This window comes from Pinus tabuliformis, chromosome 8 (assembly GCF_031772625.1).
Source record: "Pinus tabuliformis cultivar Carrire ecotype Pingquan chromosome 8, CPIR1, whole genome shotgun sequence".
Lineage (NCBI taxonomy): Eukaryota > Viridiplantae > Streptophyta > Pinopsida > Pinales > Pinaceae > Pinus > Pinus tabuliformis.
This window is the reverse complement of record NC_142294.1, coordinates 307,810,100-307,834,107: the sequence shown is the minus strand read 5'-3', so window position 1 is coordinate 307,834,107 and position 24,008 is coordinate 307,810,100. Positions and strand designations below refer to the sequence as shown.

The 24,008-nt window shown below is 35.5% G+C and overlaps 1 protein-coding gene across 1 annotated transcript in view; it reads left to right on the top strand.

Moving 5' to 3' along the window:
* Positions 1-7,909, top strand: part of DEG5 (DEGP protease 5) — a 219,365-nt gene extending 211,456 nt beyond the window's left edge. Inside the window, exon 8 of the mRNA XM_089461370.1 lies at positions 7,663-7,909. Coding sequence (XP_089317496.1) covers positions 7,663-7,769 — 107 coding nt within the window. The 3' untranslated portion in view covers positions 7,770-7,909. The remainder of the gene's footprint in view (positions 1-7,662) is intronic.
* Positions 7,910-24,008: the final 16,099 nt, after the last annotated feature.

Below are 24,008 nucleotides of genomic sequence, written 5' to 3'. Positions count from 1 at the left end.
TGTTTGTAACAGCCCTTTCCCTTAATGCTGTTTGAGGGTTAATTTCAAGACCATAATTGCAAGCCCAATATGCTGTCAAATACCCTGAGAAATCTATATATGCTGGGTGCTAGGAAGAGACTTGTTCTATGCATGAAATAGTAATTTGTATAGTATTTGAAGTTACGAACAAGAATTCCCATTTACAGCAACATTTGATTGAGTTTTCCATGTAGTATATTGTGTAATGAGTAACCCCAGTAATTTTCCATAAAACTCAGATTGGTATAGGATTGCACCAAATTGGATGCGTGTTTGAAGCATCAAATGAGACCTTGATCACCAGCTGTCCAATAACACCTCCTTAATCAGTTTCCAGCCCAATCAATATTTGAAATCCACAAACCCAACTTAACTTTACAAAATATCAGCAAAAAAATGAATTTTTTTTATTAAAATCGCTGCCCAGCCGTCCTTTCTATGACTCGGCCGAGTCAATACGGACCCGGCCGGGTTGACCGAGTCAGCTATGACTCGGCCGAGTCATTGGATGACTCGGCCGAGTCATAGCTGACTCGGTCAGCCGAGCCGGGTCATGGGCCGGGTCACTGTTTTGGCAAATGAAACGGTCCGAAACGGCCGTTTCGGTTTCAACTCGGCCGTTTCGTAAAACACTGGTGATAAGTGCTAATCGTGTATCGCAGGGCGTCCCCCTCAGTAAAGGAAAGCCGCGAAGCACCCAGACCTGAAAACACTATGAAATGCAGAAAAGTAACCGTTTCGGTTCCGTAGCGTGGGATTCCAAAAATCGACAGGATATCAGAAGGCCTCGAGGCGGTAAGCAGTTTTGACTAAGTCTCGCCCGATGCCACACATCGAGTGACACACGTCCGACAGATGAGAGAGAAAACCGCCCGCATCGGACGGGTAAACGTCTGGTAACTTGCCCGCCCGATATGAACGACGACCGTAGGATCTGGGGGCCTTAGATCAATGACGGAGGTGCATCCTGATAAATGACCAGATTTGGTGAAGTTATAAAGCAATATTACAGGGGATTTGAAGTCCGACGTGGACGATGAGTTGGCAAACGATTCATGTTTCGCGGGCGATCTTGAAGCAAATGGAATTAACGGCCATTCAAATATGATTCAAGGAATTTGACACTCAGTTCGTTAGGAAACAGGTGGCCACTTCCCTCCAAGGTGTTACCCAGTGATGATGACGCAGAGCAGAGGAATTCGAATGGATAGAGGCAGGGAAACTAGCAGGCTGGGAAGCAGAAACGAACAGTCAAAGAACAGATTGGATTTAAAGCCACGAACTGACAGAGACAGAGGGGGCAGTGACAAGAGTTAGCTAGACGCAAAAAGCTAAGAGCAGAGAACAGAGAGTAGAAGCCGAGCTGACCTGAAGGCAACATCGAGCTAGACAGAGCCAGAGAGAGTCAAAGAGTCTGTGTACTCCATAGAAGGCTTGAGAGGTTCAAGCAAACTCCTCGGCATAGGCCTGTCATACTACTGTGACCATTAGAGGTCGAGTTTCAGTAAGGAGAGTCTGTGCACTCCATTCCTACTGACTTTTATCTGTTTAGTGAGACTCGAATTGAGCTCACTGTTGTAAAACTCTGCTTGAAAACATAATAGAGAGGCCACCACTAAAGGTTGGACCAGGAGACGTAGCCCAAGAGCATTGGGTGAACTCCTTATTAAACTTGTTGTGTTTACATGTTTGACTATTATGTTTTCTCTAACTACCTCAGTGTCTATGTATTCTAGCAATCTTATCGGTCCATTGCATAAAGTAACATAGGCACGTCCATTGTTGTAGATCTAACCCAGAATATTGTAGATCTGATCCAAAAGATATATGATAACAGAAATAAACCCAAGAAAGAACAAGATCAAATAGATAGAAATGATTCTCTTTATTATCAAAACCCTTAAGGTAGGGCAACACCATACATTCACTCCTTAAGGAAGGAGAACACTCCACAAGCCATATGCTTGTTCATACAATAATACTTCTCTTCATCTTCCTCTCCTCCATGTGGAGTCTCTAGCCTTTATATAGGCCTCATACATACAATACCATGTACCATTACCATGGTTTCCTTATACCATCAACTAATACCATGGGCCCCTTACATTATTATTAACTACTTGTGGTCCCTTACATGACATGGGTTAACCACCTTATTTATTACTATGGCCCATCCCATTATTACATTATTACCTTGGGTACCTCCCTTGGTACCCCATATTATCCCCCCTAGGTACATAACATTCCACCCCCCTAAACATGTTTCGTCCCCGAAACATGGGAAGAACATAAATAATAAGATCTACTCAAAAGAGTAGTCCACTGGTACCATGCATGTGCATCTAGCCAGCCAAGAGAAAGGTGAACCCTCGATCTCGCTGGTGCCTCGCTCGCTTGAGATGGAAGTTGACCGCGGTAGCTCTTCTGTGTGTAGTAGGTGGATCGTCGCTCCTCACTATCCGTCATATGGGGGTTGTTGTCCTTGTGGCTAATTGGTTTCCATCTTGTTGGTTGTTGTCTTGCGGGGTGATGTGGGTGATGATATGTTGAAGTTTTAACCCACGGTGTCTTTTTCTTTAATTCACCCTGCTGTGGTGCCTGTTGTGGTGTCTTCTTTTCCAATATGACTTCAACCACTGAACCCTCATCAGATGTGTCAGCACCTGTTACCTTTTCTGTTTCCACCTCTGTTTGTGTTTGATTGTCGATCATCACTGGCTCATCATCAGATGTATAAGTGTCATTCCCTGGAACATCTTCTGCTTCAGCCTCCATGTTCTCTACCTGTTTATGGATGGAAATATCATGTAATGTAATTTTCTTCTTTTTATACCATAGCTTCAGGAATTTCTTCTGCACATTAATATTGATAGTACCCATGGATTCCATCCAAGGATATCCCAAAACAACATCCATATTATCCATCTCGGAAGCATAAAAATCACCATGAAACACATATTTATCCATAGAAATCTTCAAATCCTTGTACACTTGAACATCCTCATCATCAACCTGTGTATTTTCAATTTGTTTTGCTGGAACTTGCAATTTTTTTGCCAAGTTGACATTTATGAGATTTTGCTTGCAACTCGGATTTATAGACACAATGATTTTCTCCTTCTGAATCAATCCATGAACCTGCAATACAGAGATACCAGCAAAAAATAACCTTTTTGGTTCCTTGGTTTCCTTCTTTCCTGTAAAAATAAAATCTTTGCTAGGATGTGTGTCTGTCTGTGTGAGCTTATCCACAAGATTAGATTTACGGTCAAAGCGATCTATAAGAGCTTTTTTGAAGGCATCCCAAGTCAAAAACCTTCCATTGGAACGTTGATGCTCTTGCCACCATTGTCGTCTTTCATTGTCCAAGTACGTTTGTCCCATTCTCAGCCGAGCCTCATCATCCTTGATGTAATACAAACTAAAACATTTCTCCATTTCTGCTAGCCATTTGGCTAGATGAGAGCCATCAAATTTATACAAGTCCCCCAAACTCCAATCTTGGCCCGCCATCACAAAAAAAATTGGCGAAAATTTTAAATGGTCACAATTCTGTCAATATTGCTCAGAATCCCTATTATGACCTATTTTCAGAAATGGAACAATCATTCTGCCTCTGCCCATGTGATAGAAATCCTGATCCAGGCACTAGAATTCCAGATCTGCGCTGCAACTCTCCCGCCGTAACCCAAAATTTCTGCAAAAAGAGCTGATTTTAATTTAGCGATATCTCTCTCATCCGGACTCCGATTCGACTGATTTTTTTTTTGAAATCATGTGTTTTTTCACAAAGATTCCAGATCTACAATTAGATCTTGCAGGTCTGGCACCAGGATTTCTAGATCTGCGCCGCAAAATCGCTGCCCTGAAAATTGTCTACAACCCCACTGATTTTTAGATCAGTGATATCTCCTTCATCCGGACTCCGATTCGATCGATTTTTTTTTTGAAATCGGGTATTTTTTCACATAGAATCCAGATATGCAATTAGAATTTACCGATCTTTCACCAAAACGTACAGATCTGACCTGCAACTCGCCGCCCCCGAAACCCTGCAAAAATAAAAAAAAATCTCCACTTTTGTGCCCAAGAAAGTGCTCTGATACCAATTGTTGTAGATCTAACCCAGAATATTGTAGATCTGATCCAAAAGATATATGATAACAGAAATAAACCCAAGAAAGAACAAGATCAAATAGATAGAAATGATTCTCTTTATTATCAAAACCCTTAAGGTAGGGCAACACCATACATTCACTCCTTAAGGAAGGAGAACACTCCACAAGCCATATGCTTGTTCATACAATAATACTTCTCTTCATCTTCCTCTCCTCCATGTGGAGTCTCTAGCCTTTATATAGGCCTCATACATACAATACCATGTACCATTACCATGGTTTCCTTATACCATCAACTAATACCATGGGCCCCTTACATTATTATTAACTACTTGTGGTCCCTTACATGACATGGGTTAACCACCTTATTTATTACTATGGCCCATCCCATTATTACATTATTACCTTGGGTACCTCCCTTGGTACCCCATATTATCCCCCCTAGGTACATAACATCCATGCACATGAGTCTGTAATACCTTTAATTCTTTGTCCTAGATAAATTCCAGATCATAGTGAAGGGAAAAACTCTGCCTCGATACAACAAGGAGAATTTTGGTGAAATTACAGTGATCAAGGTTCGGTATTATCACAAAGAAGGTATCTTTGTCTCGATGTCATGACAGTTCAAAAATACAGTCTTGGTGCCACCACAGTTCCTTGTTATCACAGTTTGGTGACCATCTCAGTGTGCTCGAATAGGAGATGATCTCAATATATCCACAGTTCGTTTTGATGTTATCATTGTAACTTTGTTTTGGTGCCTCCATAGTGAGAAAGGCTCAGTACCATCACAATATGAAGGAATTGATAAGGACTCAATGCCATCACAGAAATAAGATCCATGTGTCATGTCAGTGACAAGGTCTCGGTGGTAACTATGTCTCGGTGCTAAGAAGATTGAAGCGAAAGAGGAGTCAAGAAGAAGAAAAGAGAAAAAGATAGTTAGGAGAACTAGTGTCTTGGTCTTGGAGTGGCTAATAGGTCAAGGGTCTTAGTCTTGGTATTCATCAATTGGAATTTCTATAAGAAGAATTTGTGCGGGTTTTCCTCTCAAGGAGTGAGAGGTTTTGGCCTTGGCTGACAGCCTACATTTTGTGTCCCTTGTCTATTTATGTTCATGCATTGGTAGTTTTTGTGTCTCTTGTCTATTTTTGTTCATGCATTGGTAGTTGTTTGATGAAGAAGAACACTAATAACCTAAGTAAAGAAGATCCTAATCTAAAGAAGTAAAAAACACTCACAAGCAGTTACAAATTGATGAGAAATTACCTAACTACTGATGCCCTAGATTTCTCAACACAACCAAGTATAGAAAGCTTATGGAAAGTCTTATCTATCTTACCACCACTAGAACAAATACTTCATTTGTTGTTGGGATTCTTTCCAGGTTTTTGTGCAAAAAAACTTCTAAAGGACATTCGTTTATTGCCAAAAGAGTTCAAAAATACTTAAAGGGAACTCAAGGTTTTAGACTCAAGTATTCCAAGGTGGATGATTTCAATCTGATTTAGACTTTGATGGTGATAAAGAAAATGGAGTGTCAACATCAAGTTATCTCATGAGTCTTGGATTAGCAATTGTCTCATGGAGGTCATTCAAATAGTTAATTCCAAATTCCACAATAGAGTCAAATATGTGGCAGCTACATTGTTGAAATATGTAATGAGGTTTGGTCTTCATAATGACATATGTAATAATGATTTTATGTAATGATAAAAATAAATTATTGTTGGCCTTGAGGCATGGGTTTCATGCTTAAGGGAATTATTTTTAGATCAAGATCCCGTTGTGAGCTCTTAGGGCTTGTCATTGAGTCTACAAGTCATTATCGTGTATGAAAGACCCATTTGGAGCATGTTACATATTGTAAAAGAAATTATTTGAGTCAAAGTAACCCTCCAAGACCAAGTCAAGTGCTATCAATCAAGTCGGCCTACACAAGCAACAATTCGGCCTAATATCAAATGACTGGAAACCTATATATAGGGCATTCGGCCTCATTCTTGGAGACACGCTTCACCACCAAGAGTTCGATCACAAGAAGAAGAAGTGTGAAGTAGAAGAGGACTAAGGAAGAAAAGAAGGTTGATATTTTTGGAGTAGTTTTGGGTCACTTATCTCCACACATGCGAAGAGAATTAGGGCTTCAATTTGTTGTAGGGAAGTCGAGTTGCAATGCCATCAAAGTATTAAAGTTTGGTGTCAATAAGGATTGTTTTGAGGACCGAGTTCCTTAGGAAGAAGAAGTAGGTCTAGTAAAGAGAAAAGAGGGCATATCTCTCCATTTCCTCTCTCATGTGTGGCCTAGGGTCTCTGAAGCTAAGGCCAAGAAGTTGCAGAAGTTGCAGGTAAGCCGAAATTGCAGAAAGTCAAGTCACAATTGCAGTCAAGTCGTTTGAAGGTCAAAGGTGAAGACAAGCAAGGAGTAGTTATTTTGACTTGGGAAGAAGGCAAGGTTGACTTGGTCTTGGAGGAGTTCTTGGTCAAAGGTCTAGGTCTTGAAATTCGTCAATTGAAGATTCTATAAGAAGAAGAATTCTTGTGGATTTTCCTCTCAAATTTGGATAGGTTTTGGCCCTTGATGATCACCTATATCTCGTATCCTTTGTCTTATTGTTCTTTATGGTTTGGTAGTTGTTTGATGAAGAAAACACTAATAATAATCAAGAGAAAGAAGAAGCCAATTAATTGAAGTAAAAATACATCACAAACAATTATCGGGAAGAGAAATCACCTATACTTGTTGCCCTATAGATTTCTCAACAAAGCAACAAAGGATATTGTGTTGGCTCAAGAAAATACTTGAAGATTTGCAAGAGAAACAAATGAATTCTATTCGTATTCTTGTTGACAATACTTCTACAATCTAGTTAGCCAAGAATCATAGATTCCATGATCGAACCAAGCACATCAACACAAAGTACCATATGGTTAGATATCATGTAGAGGATAAGGATATTCATTGAGACATTGTTCCACAAATGAGCAAATTGCGGACATCTTCACTAAAGTACTTGGAAAGGAAAATCTTGAAAAGTTCTCAGTGATGTTTGGACTCACAAAACCTCCCTTCAATTTTAATAAAAGGGGATATTAAACACATAATCCTTTAAGGTTATTATTGTATATTATTATTCACATAGTTTGAAAGCAGGTGAAATAAACAGTTTTGGGGCAATCCAATAGTTCCTCGTGGAATGTGAAGTGAGTAGCCACTTTCTACATGTTTTGAGTTAATGAAAAACATCAAACCAAAAAGTTATTCCTTTGCTCATCACATGTTCGGTACATTCTTATACCATATATCTGCTTATCTTCCGGAAGGTTACTGTTAGTATAACGCTTACGTATATGAATAAGAAGCATCATAAAAAGAGGAATGGAGTAGGGTGTGACTATAGTTAAATTCAATTTATGTTTTTTTATGACCTTGGTCATTTAAGTAGTTAAATCATTTTCATGATTCATAGAAAGAATACATCTTCAATTAGTTTTAATTAAGCTTTAATGTTACTTGCAGGATCAAAAATATCTTCCGGTGTTAATTTTGCTATACCAATTGATTTGGTGCGACAAAATGTGCCATATCTTATTGTTTATGGAACTGTAGTAAGTAATCGATATTGATTAGCTTGTAAGCCATTGTAATCTTACTTGAAGAATCTAAGAAAACCCTGAAAAGATGTCATGCACGAGGATACTTTTCATTGGTTACTACATAGATTCATTGTTTTTTTATGTTGTTTCTTTTTTATTCATTATTTTTAGTGATACATGTGTATAGGTTATGTTATTTTCTGATTTATGTTCTAGTCTGTAATAGTATCATCATTCATTTTCTTTATAGGTCGGTCATATTGTAATCATTTTATAGTGAAATTATATCATTTTATAGTGAAATTAGATTCTAAAAATATTTTATAAAATTTATTAAATTTTTGGAATTTTTTTTATTAAACCGAATATTTTGAAATTTAAAAATAATTTTTGAAATTTGAATTTTATGATTAATTTTATGGGGTTACAAATAGAATGTGTCATATATATATATATATATATATGCCACCAAGTGTCATAATAGTACACATCAAATCTCAATATTTATGAAAAACAGTATACACATCAAATTTTAATAGTTATGAAAATTAACAACTAAAAGAATAAATAAATAAATAATCTATATAGCACCCAGTGTCATAATATTACACATGTCAAATCTCAATATTTATGAAAATTTTATTTAATTAATATGTAACTTTTGAAAAATAATTTACAAAGTTTATTCATGTTTTTGAAAAATGTTAACAATCACATTTTTATTTTATGATTTTTTTGTGGTTTTATATATATATATATATAATCACTTTATATATAATATTGACATATATAATCTACTTAATTAAAAAAAAAAAACATCTAAAATTACTACTTCACTACTTAAATAAAATAGTCTTAAATTATCATGAGAAATCTTTAACAAAATCTCTTTTAAGTCTTACTAGTAGGACTACAATACTATTGCTACAAAAAACTCCAACAAAACATTTATGATATTCTATCACTTCCTATATCAATATAGAGATATTTTTGAAAATGCAATTTAAATTCTTTATTTAAACTCTTGTTTCATGAGTCCCTTTTTACATTAATACTTCTTCTTTATATTGATGGTCAACATTTTAGTTGAGTTATATATATATGAAAAAAATCATCGAAATTATTTTTTACCTTCATAAATTGATTTCTAAGTGGAACTGGTATTATAGTCTTAGTTTTACATTTATTGTCTATCTAATATATTAATAACTTAAAGTCTCCCAATACTTAAAAATAATTTTCTATTATTTTTTTCATAAAAATATAAAATGCTTAAAACTTAACTATTCCTTTACTAACAACACATTTCAAAATAATATAATGTATTGATAAGAAAAAACAATGTTCCCTCCATTATAAATCTTTATAGCCCCCTAAGTCAACATGTCTTTTCATAATAGTTATGTGTTCTTTTAATATTATATAATGTTTTTCTTTCAAACATTTTTACCTGCCTTTAATAGCTAGCTTGATTTTCTAGGCAACTGGTGTAGGAGGCATATAAGGCCTTGAAATATCAAGCTGTCAAATGATACAAGATAAATAATTATAAGCATTTGTAGATCCATTAGTTATTTAAAAATACAGAGAACAAACAAAAGTCAATTGATGTTATTTGTTGTGGAAATTTTTGTTATAAACTATTTTAACGCAAAATAGAAATTTCATTGTTTTAACTAAACACTTTTGAATCTTAGTTTTGTGAATTCAACTATAAAAATCTCTCTACTTCAAAACTTTAACATTTTTTTTTTAATATTTTGAAAAATTGTTTTGATATTCTGAAGTAGAAACATAAATTGAAAAGTTGAAGATCTAAACTATTATAATGTCGCCTACAAAATAGAACCTTGCAAATCACAAGTTTTAATAATTAAAAAAAATTAAAATCTTTATGCATAGGCATGAGGGAATTTTTATCTTAAATACAATAACTTTTGTTATCAATTACTTTTTGCATAAAAAACATGTGCTAAATAAAAATGTTGCATATTATGCATGTTGTGTATTTATTATTATTATATTATTTTGTATACCTTACTACATCATATAATACTTGTAAATGCATTTATTGGGTATGCTATATACTATTTAAGACAAGTTCATTACTTTTTACTTTGACCATCCAAATGATGAAGGTTGTCGAGAAATTTTCAACTTTCATGATTATTATTAATATTTAAAAGTTATATTGTTCTTTATACCTTGGCACATCATGTAATACAAACATTTATTGGGTATACTATTGAAAACCGTAGTTCTTTACTTTTTACTTTGACCATCTAATTATTTATTGGGTATACTATTGAAGACCATAGTTCTTTACTTTTTACTTTGACCATCTAATGGATGAAGGTTGTCGAGAAATTTTCACATTTCTTCATTATTATTAATATTTAAAGGTTTAAGTTTTTTATTAGTGTTACTTAAGAGGATGATACTTTCAGTGAATTACGTAACATTTTAAGTTAATATGATAATTAATTATGTTTTACTCAGGTAAGGAAATGTTAAAGTTTTAAAAACTAGGAGCATTTCATTGAAATTTAAATATTTAAATAAGATAATTATATAAATAGTTATAATTTAAATTATGTATTTGTTTTCATTATAATTTAAAGTAATTAAATAGTATTATTAGTTTTATACATCGTTAAATTTCATAATTATGGTTTTGAATTTGAATATGAAGAATGAAAAATGTTGAGTAATTGTTGCTTTAATGTTTTGTGTATTTTTTTTTTATTGGCAAGAACATCCTAATCTTAATCTAACCTGAAAGTTGATTCTTTCATTCTTCCTTTCTAGTAGTTGGTTCTATTGTGTGATCCCTCATAACTTGGTATGAAGTAGTTAGCTAGACATTTAGGTTCACATATTGTAGCTAAGGTTCAATGCTTTGCATTTGGGTTGAGTATCAAGCAAGGCTTGTAGGTGAGAGATGTTGTAGGGCCTTTTGATATGTTGCTTTGATGCATTTATATTGTCATTATGTAACATGACTAATGTTGTTATGTTAGATCTTAATTTTAATAGTAATGTAATGTTAACTTGGTTTTTGTCAACTCCCTTTAACTATTATATTTTATATAAATACTTTAAGAACAAAATAACATGGTTGATTTCATATACATATCTCTATACCCTATCTCAATCTATATAATTCATGTATTGGATTTTAAGTTATATGTGAAAATGTGAACATTAAAGACCTCCTTTTGGTGCAATTCACAAATATATTAGAGCGATAGGAGGTTAACATTCCTACACATGGGGTAGCATCATGAAGAAAGACTTCTTAGAGTGAGAAATTTCTATGCTTTTGTGTTGGATTTTTGTAGTTATGGTCTGTCTTCATATTTAATAATTTAGTCATTCAAATAAACATGTAATAATAAATTCAAGACATGTTCTTCATGTCATTTTCAAAAGAAATAATTTTAATTTTTAGATTTGAATATTTGGGCATTAAGAAAGTCAAGTCAACCCTCCACATGATCAAGTCGGCCTAGATTATTGTGGCACCCATTCAGCCTCCCAGGAAATATGCCATTCGACATCCTCCTCTTAGCACCATTCGACCACACACAAGACATAATATCTTCTGATTTGAGTGAAGGATAAAAGGACAAGAATGACGAAGACTAATCGAGCATTTCCTCTCTCTAGTTTGACCTCACACGTGTGACTTTCTCTTTTTGTCGACCTCACGTGTGGCAAGTTTTATGGGCATATCTAGCGGCAAGCCTGAGCTTTTTTGGATGCGAAAGAAGGCTGCAATTTAGCCTTAGTAGAGCAGACCAAGCTGAATTTATTGGGTAGCATTTTGACTTGTTAAGAAGACAATTTGACTAGGTTTGACTAGGGTTATCTTGTTGGTTTGTTAGACTTTATTTTGATTGGAAAAGGTCAATTGTATCTCTTATTTAATTGAAGAATTTATTTAAAGAAAAGTTTGTTGGGTTTTTCCCCCAAGTGCGTTTTCCAAGGGTAAAGTACTTATGTCCCTTGTTTGGCTATCTCTTTATGATTCTAGTGTCATTTTGTTCTAATGATGAAGATCTTATGTGTAATTGCTTTATGATGAATGTGAACACAAGAAAGATTAACATAAGAAGTAATTATCAAATTAGAAGACCTTTAAAAATCAACATGGTCTTAGAGCTTGGGTGAAAGAGCATACTTACTAAGTCAGCTTGCTTTGAGGGAAAAAGAATCCACAATTAATTGATCTTTGTGTTAAAAAGTCTACCCTAGAAGTAATCCAAGCTACCTTAAATTTAAGTTTCAGTTTCCTTGAAAACCCTAGATAAGAGGCCTCAAAATAGGATTTAAATTCATAGAAGGCTAAAAAGCCTCAGTCCAAATCTAAGGTGGGATGAAAAGGCCTCAGAAGCTAAGTGTAGGGAGTCGAGAGTCTCATAATTGTCCTCAGGAAGGTTGGTTAAGGTCGAAAGCCCTCAAGGACTGGGCAAATTGGGTTGCAATCCAAAGGGGGCTCCTTCAAATTCATAATGCCTTAGAAATTATGGACAAAAGATGCAAATGAAGAGTCCTTGAAGATTATTCAAATATTCCTACTATTGTTGACAAAGAGAAAGTTTGGACACATCATTTAAAGGAAAAAGTAAAGAACTCATGTTTTGTCACTATGTTATACTAATCATTCACAAGGGTTTAAGTTCAATATTTAAAAAGGGGCATCCATTAGCTTTCACTAAAGGAGAGTTCGAGTTCCTCATCAGTCCTTTGAAAAACTGAAATTATCTTAAAGGTCATGCCATGCTCAGAATTGAAGATTGTCTCTATAAGGAACAAATTGTTGCCATTGCCACATTTGTTTTGAAGAAACTAAGTTGCCTTTATGAAAAAAATCCTATGGTCAGAATTTGCTAAATAAGTTGAAGGAAAGTATAAAGAATATTCATTAAATTAGATATCATTTTTGGGATTCAACTGCGTTAAGTAAGTCATTCAAACGTATGAAAAAGAGGCTTGGTTGAAAAAATTCCAAAAGGCGTTTCCTCAGAGTATTACAAACTTGAAATATTAGGGACCTTGTAGTCAAACATATTAGCATAATGTGTTCCATTTTCTGAGTATTACTATCCATGTTTTACAAAGTTGTTAACTTGATTTATAATACTTGATCTTGCATAAGGAAGGTTGAATACTACGTTTTGAAAGAGACTCATTACAAAGATTTTGAAGAAGTATTATCCAGACATTCGAGCTCCATCCATCTCTCACTAGAAAGAAACCTCCCCTTCATTATATGTGATGTCTTCAACACCGACTTAAATTGGATGAAAATAAATCTGCATTTGGTTCTGAGTGCCATATAACATTCAAGGAATCATGTGTTTCATGCCATGACTAAGGACTTATTGTTGATGCATCACAATTTCATTCTAAGGAAATCGTAGACATCACATTGAGTTGACTTGTATTTCAACTGAGGATCAGATGGAAAACATTTTGATTACATCCTAGCCTTAAAATAAGCACCCATATTTATGAATGGCAATGGCAAGTTTCATGGCTGGAAAGTATTTTCAAATATCACATGCATGTGACACTTGAAGATTATTGGAGGATCAAATGATTGAGTGAGTACTTTTGGAAGATGGTTATGAAGGTTATTGAAATACCATTATTCCATCTTTTGATGACAACCGTCCCTCACTAAAAAGTCATTCGCCTTCATATTTGGAGATACTCATGAACTATAAAAGGATATTGTAAGGTCACTACCTCTCAACCAATAAATGTTCACGTATTGTAGCATATTTCAAGAAGTAATTGTTAATTTTTCTTAGGGTTGTATTGTTCTTTGATATAGATAATTGCATATACCAATTTATTCAACTTCTATATTACATTCACCCCATGACATCATAGTTTTATTAGCAATTATGTAGAAAGAATTGTTGAGAAATCAATACTAGTAGAATTAGGGTTAGATTTCTCTTTCTTGATAATTACTTGTGAATTATGTTGGCTTCTTTTACTTTGTTATATTATCTTTCATAAAGAAATTACCAAATTATGTGTGCATGAAGATCACAAAAACACAAGACACAAGATGTAGGCACTCTGCCAGAGAAAAACCCCTATCTAGGGGAAAACCCAGTCAACAATTATTCCTTCAATCATTTCTTGAGATAATCCAAGACTCTTGACCTAGAGAAATACTTCCTCAACATCAAGTCAACTCTCAATCCTTCTTGCAGATGATAACCCTTCGATAGAAACTTCAACCTAGCAACATCAACTTGTAGTAACAGCGTCGACCCAACAACTGGTAGCAACAGCAGTAACAACTTTGGCTAGACAAAGAAAAACTTCAATCTCCCTAGATACTCCTCCTAAGTGAGAGATAGATGGCTCAAAATTTCAATCTTGATGACTTCTTCTTGCCTCCAAAATTTTGCACTCTTTTATAGCCCCTTTCTATCTCTTCAACTTCGTATTTCCCATCTTCTAGCTTCAGGATATCGAACTATGAGGGAGAGAGTGAATTGCTCCAAATGAATTCAAACTGCCTTGTATATATAGCCTTCCATTGAGGTTGAATTATCCTTCTTGAGGGCTACTTGGTGTGGAGGAGACTAAATTCATTTTTGACTAAAAGCAAATTCTTTTTACATAATTCCAAAGCCCAAGAAGGGTCTCTTTTAATGGAAAATGATTTTAATGACTCGGAATAAATCCTAGAAGTCCTCAATGGGGACTTTGACCTAAAACAAAATGACCCAAGCATGAAAATCATGCTTTAATAAGTCATAATAATAATAATAATATTGATATATGTCTTAGGATCTCTAGCAACCTAATCTCTAATGGTTAGTTCTCAATAGCTAGTCCCCAACGGCTAGTTTTAACCCTGGACAATGATGCATCCCTACTATTTATTCATGAAGATTGTATGATTTTCTCCACCTTGTCCTGAGGATGAACCACATTAGTTGGTTCGAAACATTGACCCAATCCTGAAAATGTGATTAATCTAAAAGACATGTATCTACATTATGGATCACAAAAGTCTCAGATCTAACAATATTAATATTAATATTTTCTTCATTCTTTTGATAAGTACATTTCATTGTGACTTAGATCCATTTATGAAGACCGAACCTAGTTACATATTTCAACACTCCCTCTTAACTAGGGAGGTATTCATAAGTACAAGTACAAGGAAGATCTTAGAACACATGAACCATGAAGAATTTAGGCAATGCAATGCCATGGACTAGATTCCTGACCAAGGCAATCTATCCAAGGTCTTCCAACAATTTAGGCACTACATTGCCATGGACTAGATTCCTGCCTAGGTAAATCCATCCAGGTAGGACTAAGATGGTCTAAAGCTTTTTAGCCTCTTTAGGTACCAGCAGGCTTACTTGCTAACCATTAACCTAGGGATTTAGGTGTGTATATGAGGTTAGAGATCCATGACCAACGCCACCCTCCCTACTTCCAGAACTAGACATCAACACAAAATGTCAGCGAGATGTCCTCCCAGGAAATGTGTCTTACACACAAAGCCTCAACACTCCCGATTATTTCAATCAGTAACAAATCCTCCCTGATCAAAAAAATGGGTAACAAATCTCTCTCGTGTAACCTGCATGCTATCAACCTCAGAGAGATCTACATGTACAAACACAACCCCAATTAGTAGCAAACTTTCAAATGTATGTTAGTAAACACAAACCTTTGGGGTGTTTTAGACAACTAGATGTTGCTTCTCAATTTATCATAGTAGGAATTTCAAATGAATCTTGATAGAAGATTCCTTAATTATACATCTTCCTTTCCTACTTCACATGCAACAATATATTCTAAAAACAGATCATGCTTTTCTTATATTAGCAACTCCTCAAAATTCATTCTCCAGTTTTCTTCTTTCAAGGTTTCCATCATGACTATAATATGCCCTCCCTCTTAACTAGGGACTTGTTTCCATGAAGACAGGAGTGATGTGTCCTTCTCTCAATCATGGCCTTCACTAAGACTTATGATTGTTAGTCCTGGTCTATTGCATGACACATGAAGCAGAGAACCACATCCACCACTCCCTCTTAACTAGGGAGGATCTAATCATTCATATACAAGGAATATACCCAAGCTCCCTCTTAACCTAGGGAGATCAACTTGTTTTGTACGACATAGGATAATATTTCATGGCTTCTGTTGTAGCATCCATTGTTATTTAAGTTTATTTTCAGTTTTATCAAAAATATGAAAAAAAAAACCAAATATTATGTTATAACGGAAATAAAAGGAAATGCGGAGATTTGAAAGAAATGGTTGATTTTATATTATTAATGGCTTTTGAAAGTGATAAACCCGCGAGAAGATCTGGGTCGTCTAATCAACAGGCCACAGATCCGACAGTAGTCACGCGGATAACATGGACGAGGTTTATTTCGGAAATCGGATGCGATGGTGTATGAAATGCAGTCTAATACGTTGAAGTCCGGATCAATCGCAATCATTCATCGAAAGGGACAAGATCTGACGGATATCGCGTTGAAAAGTAATTGGGTTTTATTTTTAAAATCAGACCCAATAAATCTTTAACTGGCAGTTTTATTTCTTATCGGGTCCATGTGGGAGTCAAAGGGTTGTTGAAAAAACAGACGCGATAAGGTTTTGTTCAAAAGGCTTAAAGTCTCGTTGAGTTCCAAAGGATCAGATCATCCATTAGATGAGTGATCGGATGGTGATCACGCTCAAATGTGCGTGAGGGTTAACGGCTCAGGTGGACCTGATATGTAATGATTTGGGGCTTTATTCCTTTGTTTTCAGCAACAGTGATGGGTCAGGTTTCCTTGCGTTTTAGCCAATCTGAACATTTCCGATATATACATGGCTCATAATTCCACACACGGGGTTCTGTTAAAATGCATTGTGTTGTGTTAAAACATTTTAACCATTATCAAAACATCAACAGAGAAACTTCATCAGCATCCAAGCCACAAATCTAAACAATGAACAACCATCATCAGTTTTCTAAATTTTGTTACTTCTTGTTATTTTATTTTCTTGAGAATGAGGTGTCTTTACCCTTCATTGTAATATTCTGTAATAATTTTTACTTTAAGAAGTTAAGAGATAGTTAAGTAGTTTGACAGTTTTGGTGATTACCAACTGTCTCATAATGTATAAAAGGAGGAAAATTTACAGAGAAAGGGTTCGAACTTTGGAGAACCTAGAGACTAGGCCACTGTATTCTTGATAAAACCGTTGATTAATGAAAGAATCAGAAGTTTTCCACACATTGTTGGGTATGATTTTGTGACTTCTCTGTTATGTGTCATCATATGTTTTCTTCCTTTAAGTATGGTAATGAAGCTGCATGTCTTTATTTTCTTATGTAAATGAAGTTAAAATCCCTTAAAAGAGCGCTCCTATACTTGAAGTTCCTACCTCTGCAATTCTTCTAAGTTACAGATAGTAGTTTCTGTGTAAGACAACATATTATCTTTAACTTCTCCAAGTGTCACAGATAGTAGATTCTGTGTAAAACAGCATATTGTCTATGAATTCTTCAAGCTTTCTTCATTCATCATTTATATTTAGCAATCAAATGGCATTATGATATTTTCATGTTACCTAAGTATTAAGGGTTAAAAACCAAGTCTTTCAGGTCCTTCATTTGAGAATATACCATACAATTAAGTGACAAACAAGTGACAATAATTATAAACATTAATGTATTAAGCACAATTTCTACATAGCTAGGAAATTGGTTTCTTAAGGGACAACATTAATTGGCACCATTTTCGGGGAGAGAAGACAAGAACACTTTTCCCTGGGTTTTCAATATTTTCCTCTGGTTGTTCAGTGAGGAGGAAATATTTGGTTGTTTTGAACAAAAGCAATAACTCTGGCTCCAAAGAGGCCTCATACAAGGTCAGATACCTCACAACAGAAAGTTCAAGCCCTTTCAGATCCTAAGAGGCTAGTTTCCAAGAGGGTTGGAAGGCCAAAAACTCCAGTTACACCAAGTCCTACATTGTCTGCACCTGGCAGCAGTTCATCACATATTTCATCCAAACATTCATCTGACCAAGAGTCACCTTTTACATCCAATTCATTTCAAGAACCCAACTGTCAAGAACAGTCTCTAGAGTCTATTTCTTTTTCAGTATCTGCTATAGTTATTCAACCTGAACCTATAACTACATTGCCACCTTCTCATAATCCATATACTCCTCAATCAAGTTCCACATCTGCTAGTAATCAAGGTTTAGTAAATTCAGGAGCAAATATGGCAACACCTGCATTTTTGATGAATAGGTATGCACCTATTCAATTGCCACAACAGTTGAATCAAATGCCACAAGAATACTTGAAGATTCTTCCTCGTTTCACAGGGGAGGATGAACAAACAACAGAGAATCATATATCAGTATTTTGTAATTTTGCAGAAAACCTAAATGTTGAACACCTAGATGTTGTTCTAAGACTTTTTGTCCAATCCTTGGATGGAGAAGCAAGAAAATGGTTTAAAGGGCTTCCTAATAACTCTGTTCCTACATGGAAAGATATGGAGCACCTATTCACCCAGAGATGGGGAGAGAAAAGAGATCATGGGTATTCACTCATAGAGTTTAATGCTATCAAGAAGAAATTTGATGAAAGTGTTGCTGAATTCATCAGAAGGTTTAATAAATTGTACAATAGTCTTCCAATGGAGATTAAGACCCCTCCTGTTGGTGCAAAAATAACTTTTGCAGGGGCTTTTGAATCAGATTTTGGACTTACATTGAGGGAAAGGAGATCCCCAATTCTTGATCAGATCAAAACTGAAGCATTAGAGATAGAAGCAAATCTGGTGGCTGCAGGTAAAACACCAGAGTCACAGCCTATCCAAGATAAGGGAAAGGCTAAAGTAGAATCCTCTCAAAGTCAAACATTGGAGGATATGAGTAATGTAATTAAAACTTTGTCAAATAAATTGATTAAATTAGAGTTGGAAAGTAAGAATTCTCAGAGGCAAGTACAACAGAACATAAATTTTAATCCTCAATATAGAAGACAACCTCTACAAATTTTGCAGAAGGAGAGAAAAGATCAAGATCAGATTCAAGCACCACTGTATATAGAAGCAGATCCTAATGAAATACCAGAGCATTCCAGGGACCATGATGATCAGATTTCCACCTTGTATGCAGTAGATGAAAATGAACTATGTGTTGAGGGAGAAGAATATGAATATGTTGAAATAGATGCCATTTATGATGAGAATGAAACTGATGAGTATTGGACGCAGTTTTCTGATTTTATGTAGGCGGAACTACATAAGAAATATGACTTGAGATCAAGGAAAAGGTCTAGAAGTCAAGAAGATGAAGGTGAGCAGCGAGTTCCAACTCCCTTACAAAAGGTGACTCCACAAGAACCACAACCTACAAAACAATTGAATAAAGGAAAGCAGCAGCAGAATACAAGTAGCAAGACTCAAATGCTTCAAGGTGAGTCTTCTCAAGACAAAAGTGAAAAATTTCCTTTAGAAAAACTTGTTTCCATTCCACAAGAGATTTCATTCATGAAGAGAGGTGAAGATGAAAATGAAAGGAATACTAAACAGGGTCATGTGTTTAGTCTAACTAAAGAATTAGAGAAAATCAGAATTCAAGTGCCCCTCACAGAGTTAGTCAAAACACCAGTTTATCAAAGAGAGATTGTTGAGTTTATCAATCTAAAGGAGAATGTAAATATAAATGACACTGTGAACTTGCAAGAAGATAAACTAGTAGTGGTTTTTGGTCCACATGTGGAGGAGGCAGATTCTTTAACCCCTCCTTTCTACATTTCTCTATTGATTCGTGATTTCCTCTTACACAATTGTATCTTTGATTCAGGAGCTTCACATAACCTTATGCCATTATCAGTGATGAAACAACTAAACCTACAAGTTACTAAACCTTACAGAGACTTGTATTCTTTTGATTCAAATAAATTCAAGTGTCTGGGGGTCATTAAAGATATGGTGGTGTCACTAGCCTAGATCCCAACTAGAATCTTGGTAATGGATGTAGTGGTAGCAGATATCCCTGCTAGGTTTGGAATGTTGCTATCTAGGTCATGGGGAGAGAAATTGGGTGGTGTTTTGAAGCTAGATTTTACATATGCTGTTATACCAATTTTTTGTGGAGAAGAAAGGAGGTTGTATAGAGAAACTAGATTTGTAAAAAAAATTACAAAAAATGGAGAAAGTAATTCACCTGTATATAGCCAGGAGAAAGATGACTTTGCTTGCTTCATGATGCATGATAATGCATAGCTGGCTGAAGATAACCAGAGGCAGCTTACTTTAGCCAGTGTAAATACAGAGCTACAAACAGAAGGGGTGTGGAAGTGCTTCTTTGATGGAGCCTATTCTAAGGAAGGAACAGGTGTTGGTTTCCTTCTAATTGCACATGGAGGTATGTTCCCTTTTGCTTTTAAATTGGAGTTTGAAGCAATGAACAATGTGGCAGAATATGAGTCCTTGATCATTGCCTTGCAAACAACAAAACAAATGGGAGTCAAGTCAATTTCTGTCTTTGGAGATTCAGAACTAATTATAAATCAAATAAAGAACCACTATCAGACAAAACACCCTAGGCTTAAGGCATACAGAAACGAAGTGTGGGATTTGGTTGAGAACTTCTTTGAAGATTTCAACATTCAGTTCATTCCAAGAGATGGAAATAAATTAACAGATTCTTTGGCTATGGTTGTTAGTACTTTTAGGCATCTTATTAATCCAAAGGCGAGATATGAGGTTGAAATTAGGCATAGGCCTTTTGTTCCCGATAATATTAAACACTGGCAGATTTTTGAAGATGATCAATAGATTAAAGAATTTTTTACTATGACTGAATATTTTCAGGGCACAGAGATTGATCAGGATGAAGATGAAGCACCAGAAGGTGCAGAAGTAAGTGGTTTGAAAAAATCTATAGTTAATCAAAAAATTATTCAATTAAAAGATAATACTTTTCCAAGGGGACTTGTCCCTCTTGAAAGACTTTTTAACTCCAATGATGTAGCTGTTAGTTCACAAAAAAATCCACAAGATGAGCAGATTCAAGATCACAATATTGGAACCCAGGAGGAGCCCGGGTTAGTCAAATTATTCAATGGAGTTCCACCTAATTATAAGAAGAGATATATTAAAATTTTCAAGGACTATGTTGATGTTTTTGCTTGGTCCTATGAGGATCTTAAAACATATGATGTAAGTATTATTCAACACAAGATTCCCTTGAAAGAGGGGATTAAACCATTCAAGCAGAAGCTCAGGCAGATAAACCCTCTGCTTTTACCATTGATCGAGAAAGAAGTCAAAAAGTTGCTTGATGCCAAGATTATAGTTCCACTCAGGTACTCTGACTGGGTGGCCAATTTAGTGCCTGTAAGGAAGAAGAATGGAGAGATAAGGCTATGTGTGGACTTTAGAAATCTCAACAGGGCTTCCTTGAAAGATAACTATCCATTACCTAAAATGGATCATGTGTTGTAGAAGGTAACAGGATCATTCAGGATGTCAATGCTGGATGGGTTTTCTGGGTATAACCAGGTGGCTATGGATAAAGAAGATCAAAAGAAGACTGCATTCACAACTCCTTGGGGAACCTTTATGTATGCTAGAATGCCTTTTGGGTTAATGAACACAGGTGCTACATTTCAAAGGGCTATGGACATTACTTTTGTGGGAGATAAGTTTGTAGTGATATACTTGGATGACATCACTGTTTTCTCTAAATGTGATGAAGAGCATCTGGACCATCTAAAAAAGACTTTTGAGAAATGTAGAAGATTTGGGCTTTCCTTGAATCCTAAGAAATCCATTTTTGCTTTGGAGGAGGGCAAACTGTTGGGGAACATTGTTTCTAGAGATGGAGTGAAGATAGATCCAACAAGAGTGCAAGTTGTGTAGAAAATACCCCTGCCCAGGAGTAAGAAGGATATTCAGAAGTTTCTGGGAAAGATAAACTTTTTAAGGAGGTTTGTGTCCAATTATGCAAAAATTGTAAAAGAAATTACTAATATGTTGAAGAAAGAGAATGAAGTGCATTGGACCATGGAAGCCAAAGAGTCATTCTCCAGGATTAAGGAAGCATTACAAGCTGCTCCAATCCTAATTAGCCCTGATTATCAAAAGCCTTTCCAAGTTTTCTCATTTGCATCACCTAATTCAATAGCTGTTGTCTTATTGCAGAAAAATGATGAAGAAAAGGAGCAGCCAGTTTCTTTCTTTAGCAAGATTCTCAGAGATGTTGAACTAAAGTATAATATTCTTGAAAAATAGGTATATGCCTTGGTAAAAGCCCTAAAGGCCTTCAGGACTTATGTGCTGCAGTCACAAATCATTGCTTATGTACCAAATGCTGCAGTAAAGGATGTCTTAGTCCAGAGCGATGTGGAAGGCAAAAGAGGAAAATGGATAGCCAAGATCCAAGAGTATGACTTGGACATAAAGCCCACAAAGCTGGTGAAAGGGAAAGGATTGGCAAAGATGCTGACAGAGTCAAACTTTCAGGCATTGGGAATCAACTTGCTGACACCTGTGAATGAAGAAGTAATTGAAGAAGGTGAAGAAAATCCAGACCCAGGTATGAAGATCAGGTATAAGTTTTTATGTTTAGAATGGTACAAGCACATAGTCCATTATTTGTGTTTTCTCTCTTGTCCTCAATCTTTGGATAGAACAAAGTATAGAGCATTAAAGATCAAAGCACAACCATATGTGATTGTTGAGGGCAGATTGTATTGGAAGGATCCTGTAGGAATTTTGTTGTTATGTTTAACAGAGGATGAATTTATAGAGACCATTAAGGATTATCATGAGAAGTTATGTGGAGGACATTATAGTTGGAAGGCTACTGCACATAAAATCCTCTAGGCAGGGTTTTATTGGCCTGCTCTATTTGGTGATACATATAAGTTTGTCAGAAGCTGTCAGAAGTGTCAGATTTTTGCTAAGAAGAAGAGGTTAGCTCCCTTGCCTTTGATCCCAGTATTCATAGAAGAACCATTCAAACAATGGGGACTAGACTTTGTTGGAGAGATTAACCCACCTTCAAGTGGACAACACAAGTGGGTTCTCACAACTACTGATTATTTCACCAAGTGGGTAGAAGCTATACCTACTAAAAGGGAAAATGACCAGGTGGTGATGAAGTTCTTAGAGGAGAATATTTTTCAGCAAATTTGGATGCCCTATCAAAATCATAACATATAATGCTCAAGTCTTCAATTCAAGTAAGTTTATTGCTTTTTGTCAAAAGTATAATGTTATTTTATCTCATTCAACAGCTTATCATCCACAAGGAAATGGATTGGCTGAATCCACTAACAAAACTTTGATGAAGATCCTTAAGAAAACTATTACAAAGAACCAAAAAGACTGGGATTCTAAGTTAAATTTTACTCTATGGGCTGCTAGAGTGACTACAAGAAGGTCTACAGGAAAATCAATTTTTGAGTTAGTGTATGGAACTCAAGCTTTGTTCCCAAGTCAGCCTGCGAAGCCTGTGATTGCAATGCTTCAGGAGGCAAAAGAAGATCCCAGTGCTCTGATAAGAAGAATGAATAAGGTAGTGGAGTTGAGTGAAAACAGGGATAAGGTAAGAGACAACTTGATTATGTATCAATCAAAGATGAAGAGTATTTTTGACAGAAAAGCTAGAGAGATTGATTTTAAAGTTGGAGACCTAGTATTAAGGTGGGATATTAGAAGAGAAGATAAGGGTAAGCATGGAAAGTTTGATCCTCTCTGGTATGGCCCATTCAGAATTATAGAAGCAAGGACAAATAATACATTCTTCCAGGAGAATCTTGATGGTGAATATTTGTAGTTGCCTGTCAATGGGCAGTACCTCAAACTGTACTTCCAGTTCTGAAGCATAAGCATCTTGTCGTTGTAGATACCAGAGTGAATTCATTGTATAAATTCCATAGAATTTTAATTGGCTAAGAAATATGTGACTCCATGCCCAAGGTGAAGGCACTGATCTGCGGTTCTTAGTGCTTTTGTGGCAAAAGCACTATCCCTAGGTGGAGCCAGATGTTGTAGCATCCATTGTTATTTAAGTTCTTTTCAATTTTATCAAAAATATGAAAGAAAAACCAAATATTATGTTATAACGGAAATAAAAGGAAATGCGGAGATTTGAAAGAAATGGTTGATTTTATATTATTAATGGCTTTTAAAAGTGATAAACCCCGAGAAGATCTGGGTCGTCCGATCAACAAACCACAGATCCG